This window comes from Oncorhynchus kisutch, linkage group LG25 (assembly GCF_002021735.2).
Source record: "Oncorhynchus kisutch isolate 150728-3 linkage group LG25, Okis_V2, whole genome shotgun sequence".
NCBI classification, from domain to species: Eukaryota; Metazoa; Chordata; class Actinopteri; order Salmoniformes; family Salmonidae; genus Oncorhynchus; species Oncorhynchus kisutch.
The window spans coordinates 41,563,875-41,575,072 of NC_034198.2; the positions used below are offsets into that span (position 1 = coordinate 41,563,875).

An 11,198-nucleotide genomic window follows, 5' to 3' on the forward strand; every position below is an offset into this window, starting at 1 on the left:
ATGTGGGGCTACACTAAACAGGGATGTGGGACTACACTAAACAGGGATGTGGGACTACACTAAACAGGCATGTGGGGCTAAACAGATGTGGGACTACACTAAACAGGGATGTGGCGCTACACTAAACAGGGATGTGGAACTACACAGATGTGGGACTACACTAAACAGGGATGTGGGGCTACACTAAACAGGGATGTGGGACTACACTAAACAGGGATGTGGGACTACATTAAACAGGGATGTGGGACTACACTAAACAGGGATGTGGGACTACACTAAACAGGGATGTGGGACTACACTAAACAGGGATGTGGGACTACACTAAACAGAGATGTGGGACTACACTAAACAGGGATGTGGGCCTACACTAAACAGGGATGTGACGCTACACTAAACAGGGATGTGACGCTACACTAAACAGGGATGTGACGCTACACTAAACAGGGATGTGGGACTACACTAAACAGGGATGTGGGACTACACTAAACAGGGATATGGGCCTACACTAAACAGTGATGTGACGCTACACTAAACAGGGATGTGGGACTACACTAAACAGGGATGTGGGACTACACTAAACAGGGATGTGGGGCTACACTAAACAGAGATGTGGGACTACACTAAACAGGGATGTGGAACTACACAGAGATGTGGGACTACACTAAACAGGGATGTGGGGCTACACAGAGATGTGGGGCTACACTAAACAGGGATGTGGGGCTACACTAAACAGGGATGTGGGACTACACTAAACAGGGATGTGGGACTACACTAAACAGGGATGTGGGACTACACTAAACAGGGATGTGGGACTACACTAAACACAGATGTGGGGCTACACTAAACAGGGATGTGGGCCTACACTAAACACAGATGTGGGGCTACACTAAACAGGGATGTTGGACTACACTAAACAGAGATGTGGGACTACACTAAACAGATGTGGGGCTACACTAAACAGGGATGCGGGACTACACTAAACAGAGATGTGGGGCTACACTAAACAGGGATGTGGCGCTACACTAAACAGGGATGTTGGGCTACACTAAACGGATGTGGGGCTAAACAGAGATGTGGGACTACACTAAACAGGGATGTGGGGCTAAACAGAGATGTGGAACTACACTAAACAGGGATGTGGGACTAAACAGGGATGTGGGGCTACACTAAACAGGGATGTGGGGCTAAACAGAGATGTGGGACTACACTAAACAGGGATGTGGAACTACACTAAACAGGGATGTGGGACTACACTAAACAGGGATGTGGGGCTACACTAAACAGGGATGTGGGGCTACACTAAACAGGGATGTGGGGCTACACTAAACAGGGATGTGGGACTACACTAAACAGGGATGTGGGACTACACTAAACAGGGATGTGGGACTACACTAAACAGGGATATGGGACTACACTAAACAGGGATGTAGGACTACACTAAACAGGGATGTGGGGCTAAACAGAGATGTGGGGCTACACTAAACAGAGATGTGGGGCTAAACAGGGATGTGGGACTACACTAAACAGAGATGTGGGGCTAACCGGTGACGTGGGACTGCGCGAAACGGCCGTCAGAGGAGAAAAAGGCTTCCTTCTGGCTTTAGTGTAGTTCAAGGAGATCTCATCACATTACTACTGGTTCCCAGCCAGGGCCTGCCATGGTCTGATGACTTGACATTCTGTCACATCCGTATTCTCACATCAGCATCGACCAGCCAACTGAGGACTACTTACTGAGGATTTATTTCTCACCAGTGCAATTTACATGGTCCCACTTGTCTGAGAAATTTGGTTGCTCTTTTTTTGTGTTTTGTTCTAAATCTTTCTTCCCCTCCATCCTTCAGGCATACTGTGGCTTTTCCCGCCCAGGGGAGAGGAGTCAGGATCTCTCTGCGGTTGCTACAGGAAACTGGGGCTGCGGTGTGTTCGGTGGAGACGCTAGGTTTAAAGGTAAGCATGGGGCAACATTAGCACTTCACTCAAAATGGCTGATTTTACATTTACATTTGAGTCATTTAGGAGCCAATCTTATCCACTTCTTGAGGTGGACTGAACGTGCCTGTACTCATTTTGTGTGCCGGTACCATGTTCCGGCCCAAGTTAAGCACCGTTCTTATCCAGGGCAACTTGAATTGAACTAAAGGTAGGTAATAAAATAATAATAAAACACAACCACATATCACAATACTTGCTATTTAAACCTTTTTTTTTTTTTAAACACACATTTTAAAGAATCCATGAATTTTTTAACGTTCTTCTGTGTCGACGTGGTCCAAATTGGACTGTACTGTTGAGTATAGGAGAGAATATGATTACATCTCCAGTTGAAAAGCCACGCTTTTCAACAGGCCCTGATATGAGTCCCAAATGGCACCCTATTCCCTATAATGTAGTGTACAACCCTATGGGCCATGGTCAAAAGTAGTGTACTGAATATAGGGTGCCATTTGGGACGCATTGACTGTTAGTGTGAACTGGCCCCTCTCTCGTTAGCCTTGGCTGTGGAATACATTTATTTACTTAATGCCTATTTGTCTCCCGTCATATTGATCAACTGACAACGTTAATATTTTTCATTAACAGTGGAATTGATCGCCTGCCCCAGCCCACCTATCCATTATAGACCTAGGGGCAATTCCACGTTAACGGATTTACGCCGAGACTCACGATTTTTCACTTAGGAATGTATGCCAAACATAAAACCATTTGATTTCAAAGTTTAATAACAAACCGTACAACTCTATGCACAAGGACTAACTTTAAATCATTTACACAGTAAAAATTGTTTTTATGAACATTTATGGGGAAAAGCTGTGTAGATGCAAAGTTTAACAGAATTACGGTAAAATCTCAGGCAGGGGGCTCAGAGGAGGATACCACTAGACTACTGCACTACCGCTAACACTTAGCACCCAGTGGTGCTGTGAGACTCAACTACCGCTAACACTTAGCACCCAGTGGTGCTGTGAGACTAAACTACCGCTAACACTTAGCACCCAGTGGTGCTGTGAGACTAAACTACCGCTAACACTTAGCACCCAGTGGTGCTGTGAGACTAAACTACCGCTAACACTTAGCACCCAGTGGTGCTGTGTGACTAAACTACCGCTAACACTTAGCACCCAGTGGTGCTGTGAGACTAAACTACCGCTAACACTTAGCACCCAGTGGTGCTGTGAGACTAAACTACCGCTAACACTTAGCACCCAGTGGTGCTGTGAGACTAAACTACCACTAACACTTAGCACCCAGTGGTGCTGTGAGACTAAACTACCGCTAACACTTAGCACCCAGTGGTGCTGTGAGACTAAACTACCGCTAACACTTAGCACCCAGTGGTGCTGTGAGACTAAACTACCGCTAACACTTAGCACCCAGTGGTGCTGTGAGACTAAACTACCGCTAACACTTAGCACCCAGTGGTGCTGTGAGACTAAACTACCGCTAACACTTAGCACCCAGTGGTGCTGTGAGACTAAATTACCGCTAACACTTAGCACCCAGTGGTGCTGTGAGACTAAACTACCGCTAACACTTAGCACCCAGTGGTGCTGTGAGACTAAACTACCGCTAACACTTAGCACCCAGTGGTGCTGTGAGACTAAACTACCGCTAACACTTAGCACCCAGTGATGCTGTGAGACTAAACTACCGCTAACACTTAGCACCCAGTGGTGCTGTGAGACTAAATACACTAGCTGAAACCAGCTCAGAGTTTAATGGCTATGATGGGAGAAAACTGAATATGGATCAACAACATTGTAGTTACTCAACAATATTAACCTAAATGACAGAGTGAAAAGAAGGAAGCCTGTACAGAATAAAAAATATGCCCGAAACATGCATCTTGTTTGCATGAAAGTAAAACTGCAAAAAATGTGGCAAAAAAATGTACTTTATGTTCTGATTACAAAGCGTTGTGTTTAGGGTAACTCATCACTGAGTACCACTCTTCATATTTTCAATCTTGGTGGTGACTGCATCATGTTATGGGTATCCTTGTCATTGACAAGGACTAGGGAGTGTGTTAGGATAAAAAGAAACGAAATAGAGCAAAGCACAGGCAAAATCCAGGAGGAAAACCTGGTTGTCAGACAATGGGAGTGAAATTCACCTTTCAGCAAGACAATAACCTAAAATAGAAGGCCAAATATACACTGGAGTTGCTTACCAAAACGACATTGAATGTTCTTGAGTGGGCTAGTTACAGTTTTGACATATTACCTGGGTTTTTCTCGCTCAACATTTTTCCATGTATATGGTCAAGAATGGTCCACCACCCAAAGGACATCCAGCCAACTTGACACAACTGTGAGAAACATTGTAGTCAACATGGGCCAGCATCCCTGTGGAACGCTTTCGAACACCTTGTAGAGTCCATGACCCCAATTAATTGAGGCTGTTCTGAGGGGAAAGGGGGGGAGGGGAAACTCTCAATGTTAGCAAGGTGTTCCTAATGTTTGGTATATAAAGTGCCTCCAGAAAGTAGTCATACCCCTTGACTTTTTCCACATTTCGTTACAGCCTGAATTCAAAATCGATTAAAATCGTTTTTTTATTTTTTACAAGTTAGTTAATTAGCCTAGCATCGGTCCGGAACCAGTTAGTTAATTAGCCTAGCGTCAGTCCGGAACCAGTTACTTAATTAGCCTAGCATCGGTCCGGAACCAGTTAGTTAATTAGCCTAGCATCGGTCCGGAACCAGTTAGTTAATTAGCCTAGCATCGGTCCGGAACCAGTTAGTTAATTAGCCTAGCATCGGTCCGGAACCAGTTAGTTAATTAGCCTAGCATCGGTCCGGAACCAGTTAGTTAATTAGCCTAGCGTCGGTCCGGAACCAGTTAGTTAATTAGCCTAGCGTCGGTCCGGAACCAGTTAGATAATTAGCCTAGCATCGGTTCAGGTCTCTGAAGTCAACTGGCAGTTTTCTTACTCCACTTTCTTCTTAATGACATGCCTCTGGGGGGGGGGGGGGACAGACACTTAATATAGCCCAATGTTCCCCTCTGTTTACCTGGACTCTCTCTCGAATCGTTCCATCCCATACTTTTAATTGTGGGACAAGTTGAAAGAGTGATGACAATGTAAATAAAAAAATGAGGAAAGGGAAGTCTGAAAGGAGAAGCTTCAGCCCCCCCCCCCCACCGCCACAGATGTTTATTCAGCAGCGTTCGTAGCTCGTTACTGTTGCCTCTCTCTGTCACGGTTTCTTTATTAATAAAGCCAACTTTATTTCCAGACTCTTAATGAAATATTCACAAGGTTCTGGGGCCTTCCCTTGCTCACACGGTGACTAAGTCTGGATCCTCAGTGGGGGACTCTGGGTATTTTAGTCATTTCTTCATTCATTCTGAGCCATGGTGTGTAATATGACAGTTTTAAATGGCGCCGGTTGAATCTGGTTGTGTTGTCGCTGTCTTCAGCATGTTTACTCTGATCCTTGTATCATGTCTTGTACTGGTTCTGTAGAAAGTATCGGTCCTGTATAGACAGTTTCTCTCTCCCTTTTTCTCTCTCTGTCTGTCTCCATGTCTCTCACGGTCTCTCTCTGTCTCTCTCTCTCCGTCTCTCTCTCTCCGTCCTTCTCTCTCTCCATCCTACATCTCTCCACCCCTCCAGCTCTGCTCCAGATTCTGGCAGCCTCTGAGGCAGGCCGAGACGTGGCCTATTTCACCTTTGGTGACAGCGTCCTGATGAAAGACGTCTACGACATGCACTACTTCCTCACACAGAGACACGTCAGCGTCGGTAAGGCACATGCTATCTCCCTATCCACATTACCATGTCCCTAACCCTCACACAGAGACACGTCAGCGTCGGTAAGGCACATGCTATCTCCCTATCCACATTACCATGTCATATCTACTGTATTCCCCTGGCTCACACCAGATCTCCCTCTACCATATAGTTCTGTACATACAACACTGTCTAGTGTTCTATAGTTCTATACATACAACACTGTCTGGTGTTCTATACATACAACACTGTCTGGTGTTCTATACATACAACACTGTCTGGTGTTCTATACATACAACACTGTCTGGTGTTCTATACATACAACACTGTCTGGTGTTCTATAGTTCTATACATACAACACTGTCTGGTGTTCTATAATTCTATACATACAACACTGTCTGGTGTTCTATAGTTCTATACATACAACACTGTCTGGTGTTCTATAATTCTATACATACAACACTGTCTGGTGTTCTATACATACAACACTGTCTGGTGTTCTATAGTTCTATACATACAACACTGTCTGGTGTTCTATAGTTCTATACATACAACACTGTCTGGTGTTCTATACATACAACACTGTCTGGTGTTCTATAGTTCTATATATACAACACTGTCTGGTGTTCTATAATTCTATACATACCACACTGTCTGGTGTTCTATAATTCTATACATACAACACTGTCTGGTGTTCTATACATACAACACTGTCTGGTGTTCTATAATTCTATACATACCACACTGTCTGGTGTTCTATAATTCTATACATACAACACTGTCTGGTGTTCTATACATACAACACTGTCTGGTGTTCTATAATTCTATACATACAACACTGTCTGGTGTTCTATACATACAACACTGTCTGGTGTTCTATAATTCTATACATACAACACTGTCTGGTGTTCTATACATACAACACTGTCTGGTGTTCTATACATACAACACTGTCTGGTGTTCTATACATACAACACTGTCTGGTGTTCTATACATACAACACTGTCTGGTGTTCTATACATACAACACTGTCTGGTGTTCTATACATACAACACTGTCTGGTGTTCTATAGTTCTATACATACAACACTGTCTGGTGTTCTATAGTTCTATATATACAACACTGTCTGGTGTTCTATAGTTCTGTACATACAACACTGTCTGGTGTTCTATACATACAACACTGTCTAGTGTTCTATAGTTCTATACATACAACACTGTCTGGTGTTCTATACATACAACACTGTCTGGTGTTCTATAATTCTATACATACAACACTGTCTGGTGTTCTATAGTTCTGTACATACAACACTGTCTAGTGTTCTATAGTTCTATACATACAACACTGTCTGGTGTTCTGTAGTTCTATACATACAACACTGTCTGGTGTTCTATACATACAACACTGTCTGGTGTTCTATACATACAACACTGTCTGGTGTTCTGTAGTTCTATACATACAACACTGTCTGGTGTTCTATACATACAACACTGTCTGGTGTTCTATACATATAACACTGTCTGGTGTTCTATACATACAACACTGTCTGGTGTTCTATACATACAACACTGTCTGGTGTTCTATAGTTCTATACATACAACACTGTCTGGTGTTCTATAGTTCTATACATACAACACTGTCTGGTGTTCTATAGTTCTATACATACAACACTGTCTGGTGTTCTATAGTTCTATACATACAACACTGTCTGGTGTTCTATACATACCACACTGTCTGGTGTTCTATAGTTCTATATATACAACACTGTCTGGTGTTCTATAGTTCTGTACATACAACACTGTCTGGTGTTCTATACATACAACACTGTCTAGTGTTCTATAATTCTATACATACAACACTGTCTGGTGTTCTATAGTTCTATACATACAACACTGTCTGGTGTTCTGTAGTTCTATACATACAACACTGTCTGGTGTTCTATACATACAACACTGTCTGGTGTTCTATACATACAACACTGTCTGGTGTTCTGTAGTTCTATACATACAACACTGTCTGGTGTTCTATACATACAACACTGTCTGGTGTTCTATACATATAACACTGTCTGGTGTTCTATACATACAACACTGTCTGGTGTTCTATACATACAACACTGTCTGGTGTTCTATAGTTCTATACATACAACACTGTCTGGTGTTCTATAGTTCTATACATACAACACTGTCTGGTGTTCTATACATACCACACTGTCTGGTGTTCTATAGTTCTATACATACAACACTGTCTGGTGTTCTATAGTTCTATACATACAACACTGTCTGGTGTTCTATACATACCACACTGTCTGGTGTTCTATAATTCTATACATACAACACTGTCTGGTGTTCTATAGTTCTATACATACAACACTGTCTGGTGTTCTATACATACAACACTGTCTGGTGTTCTATAATTCTATACATACAACACTGTCTGGTGTTCTATACATACAACACTGTCTGGTGTTCTATACATACAACACTGTCTGGTGTTCTATACATACAACACTGTCTGGTGTTCTATAATTCTATACATACAACACTGTCTGGTGTTCTATAATTCTATACATACAACACTGTCTGGTGTTCTATAGTTCTATACATACAACACTGTCTGGTGTTCTATAATTCTATACATACAACACTGTCTGGTGTTCTATAGTTCTATACATACAACACTGTCTGGTGTTCTATAGTTCTATACATACAACACTGTCTGGTGTTCTATAATTCTATACATACAACACTGTCTGGTGTTCTATAGTTCTATACATACAACACTGACATGTATGCAGGATTTTGCACATTGCAAAGGCATACATCTTACTATATTGGTTATAGAATTATGTAATTTTGGTAAGGAATTAGTTTTATTAAATCACAAACTATAAAATCAATAAGAATTGCAATACTATTTGTCAATATTTGCCCTCTGCTTGATTCTCTGCTGTGGTTGTTTGGTGAATGAATGATGTATCTGACATAGTCTCTGTCTCTGTCTCATAGGGGCTCTGTACAGTTTGCTGGGTCAGTACTACAGCTCAATGTGTCAGAGCTGCTTCACCCGCCGTCCTGACATCAGCCTCTACTCCTTCATCTACCAGGAGGCCAGCTCTGTCTCCCCCTAGACCAGAAACACACACGCAGGTCGGCTCCCCCTAGACGATCGGAGACGCCACGTCACACAGGTCGGCTCCGCCTAGAAGACCGTAGATGCCCCCCCCCCCGGACACAAAACAAGCGCTGTGCCCCGCGAGAGATTCCAGTGGAAGTTTGTCTTGTCATTCTGCTACTGGTAGCTGATACGCACATGGATAGAGATTTGATGTGTTGAGATTTGTGATTTGGAATGGTAAAGCCAAAGGCTGTCATCCATCTTGTGAGTGTGTCATGTTTCCTTCCCCCCCCCCCCACATAAATCCAGACTAAATGAATCAGTTGTCAGAAATTCAGTTGATGGAAAGAATGAATAGAGCCATTCTTGGAGAAGATTTTTAAAAATAAATAAAAATGTTTTAATTTGATCATAGGGAAATGATCTTCAGTCTTTGGCTGGTTACTCTGTTCTCCACTGGAGAGAAGCTGACTCTGTGTGGGGAGGATCACTTAGTGTGTGCCGTGATCATTTATTTTATTTTCAAATATTTCAGATTACCACGGGCCTAGCCATGGTCCTCTAAGTGGATATATTACCATGGGCCTAGCCATGGTCTTCTAAGTGGATATATTACCATGGGCCTAGCCATGGGCCTCCATTCAGTGGATATATTACCATGGGCCTAGCCATGGTCTTCTAAGTGGATATATTACCATGGGCCTAGCCATGGTCCTCTAAGTGGATATATTACCATGGGCCTAGCCATGGGCCTCCATTCAGTGGATATATTACCATGGGCCTAGCCATGGGCCTCCATTCAGTGGATATATTACCATGGGCCTAGCCATGGGCCTCCATTCAGTGGATATATTACCATTCAGTGGATATATTACCATGGGCCTAGCCATGGTCTTCTAAGTGGATATATTACCATGGGCCTAGCCATGGTCTTCTAAGTGGATATATTACCATGGGCCTAGCCATGGGCCTCTAAGTGGATATATTACCATGGGCCTAGCCATGGGCCTCCATTCAGTGGATATATTACCATGGGCCTAGCCATGGGCCTCTAAGTGGATATATTACCATGGGCCTAGCCATGGGCCTCCATTCAGTGGATATATTACCATGGGCCTAGCCATGGGCCTCTAAGTGGATATATTACCATGGGCCTCGATTCAGTGGATATATTACCATGGGCCTAGCCATGGTCCTCTAAGTGGATATATTACCATGGCCCTAGCCATGGGCCTCCATTCAGTGGATATATTACCATTGGCCTAGCCATGGTCCTCTAAGTGGATATATTACCATGGGCCTAGCCATGGTCCTCTAAGTGGATATATTACCATGGGCCTAGCCATGGTCCTCTAAGTGGATATATTACCATGGGCCTAGCCATGGGCCTCCATTAAGTGGATATATTACCATGGCCCTAGCCATGGGCCTCCATTCAGTGGATATATTACCATGGCCTCCATTCAGTGGATATATTATCATGGCCTCCATTCAGTGGATATATTACCATGGCCTCCATTCAGTGGATATATTACCATGGGCCTCCATTCAGTGGATATATTACCATGGCCTCCATTCAGTGGATATATTACCATGGCCTCCATTCAGTGGATATATTACCATGGCCTCCATTCAGTGGATATATTACCATGGGCCTCCATTCAGTGGATATATTACCATGGCCTCCATTCAGTGGATATATTACCATGGCTTCCATTCAGTGGATATATTACCATGGGCCTCCATTCAGTGGATATATTACCATGGGCCTCCATTCAGTGGATATATTACCATGGCCTCCATTCAGTGGATATATTACCATGGCCCTAGCCGTGGGCTTAAGTGTATATATTATTTGTTATTTTTGTGCCACATACAGGAAATAATGTGAACAAGTGTACTTAATGACACCCTGTCCAATAATATAATTAGATTTTCAACTCTAAGTAGTAGTCTGACTGTAGGAAAGGTGATTTATTAAGATAATGCTGTATGCCTCAACATCTTAAAGCATTGAAAAGTGAGAAATTGGTTTTGAATTGTTTTGTGTGATTATGGATTTTGGGGGGGGGGGGATAATTAATAAAAAAATATGTAACTCGTTTTATATGAATATTGTTGTGTTTTTTAGTTTGTAATATGATCCTAGGAACCAATATTGAATATAACATATGCCTGCACTGTCTTTAAAATGTCCTTGTTCAGACCTCAATTATTCACAGAAACAATGGTGCAGGTTAAATTAACATACCTTATCCTCAATGACTAATGGTGCAGGTTAAATTAACATACCTTATCCTCAATGACTAATGGTGCAGGTTAAATTAACATACCTTATCCTAAAT

General features: G+C 42.7%; 1 protein-coding gene across 2 annotated transcripts in view; it reads left to right on the forward strand.

The window, feature by feature from the left end:
* LOC109883101 (poly(ADP-ribose) glycohydrolase) overlaps positions 1 to 10,677 on the forward strand; it is a 91,922-nt gene extending 81,245 nt beyond the window's left edge. For both annotated transcript variants that reach the window (XM_031804668.1, XM_031804667.1), the window contains 3 exons: positions 1,845 to 1,950; positions 5,620 to 5,748; positions 8,745 to 10,677. In XM_031804668.1, the coding sequence (XP_031660528.1) occupies positions 1,845 to 1,950; positions 5,620 to 5,748; positions 8,745 to 8,866 (357 nt within the window). In that variant the 3' untranslated portion in view covers positions 8,867 to 10,677. The remainder of the gene's footprint in view (positions 1 to 1,844; positions 1,951 to 5,619; positions 5,749 to 8,744) is intronic.
* Positions 10,678 to 11,198: the final 521 nt, after the last annotated feature.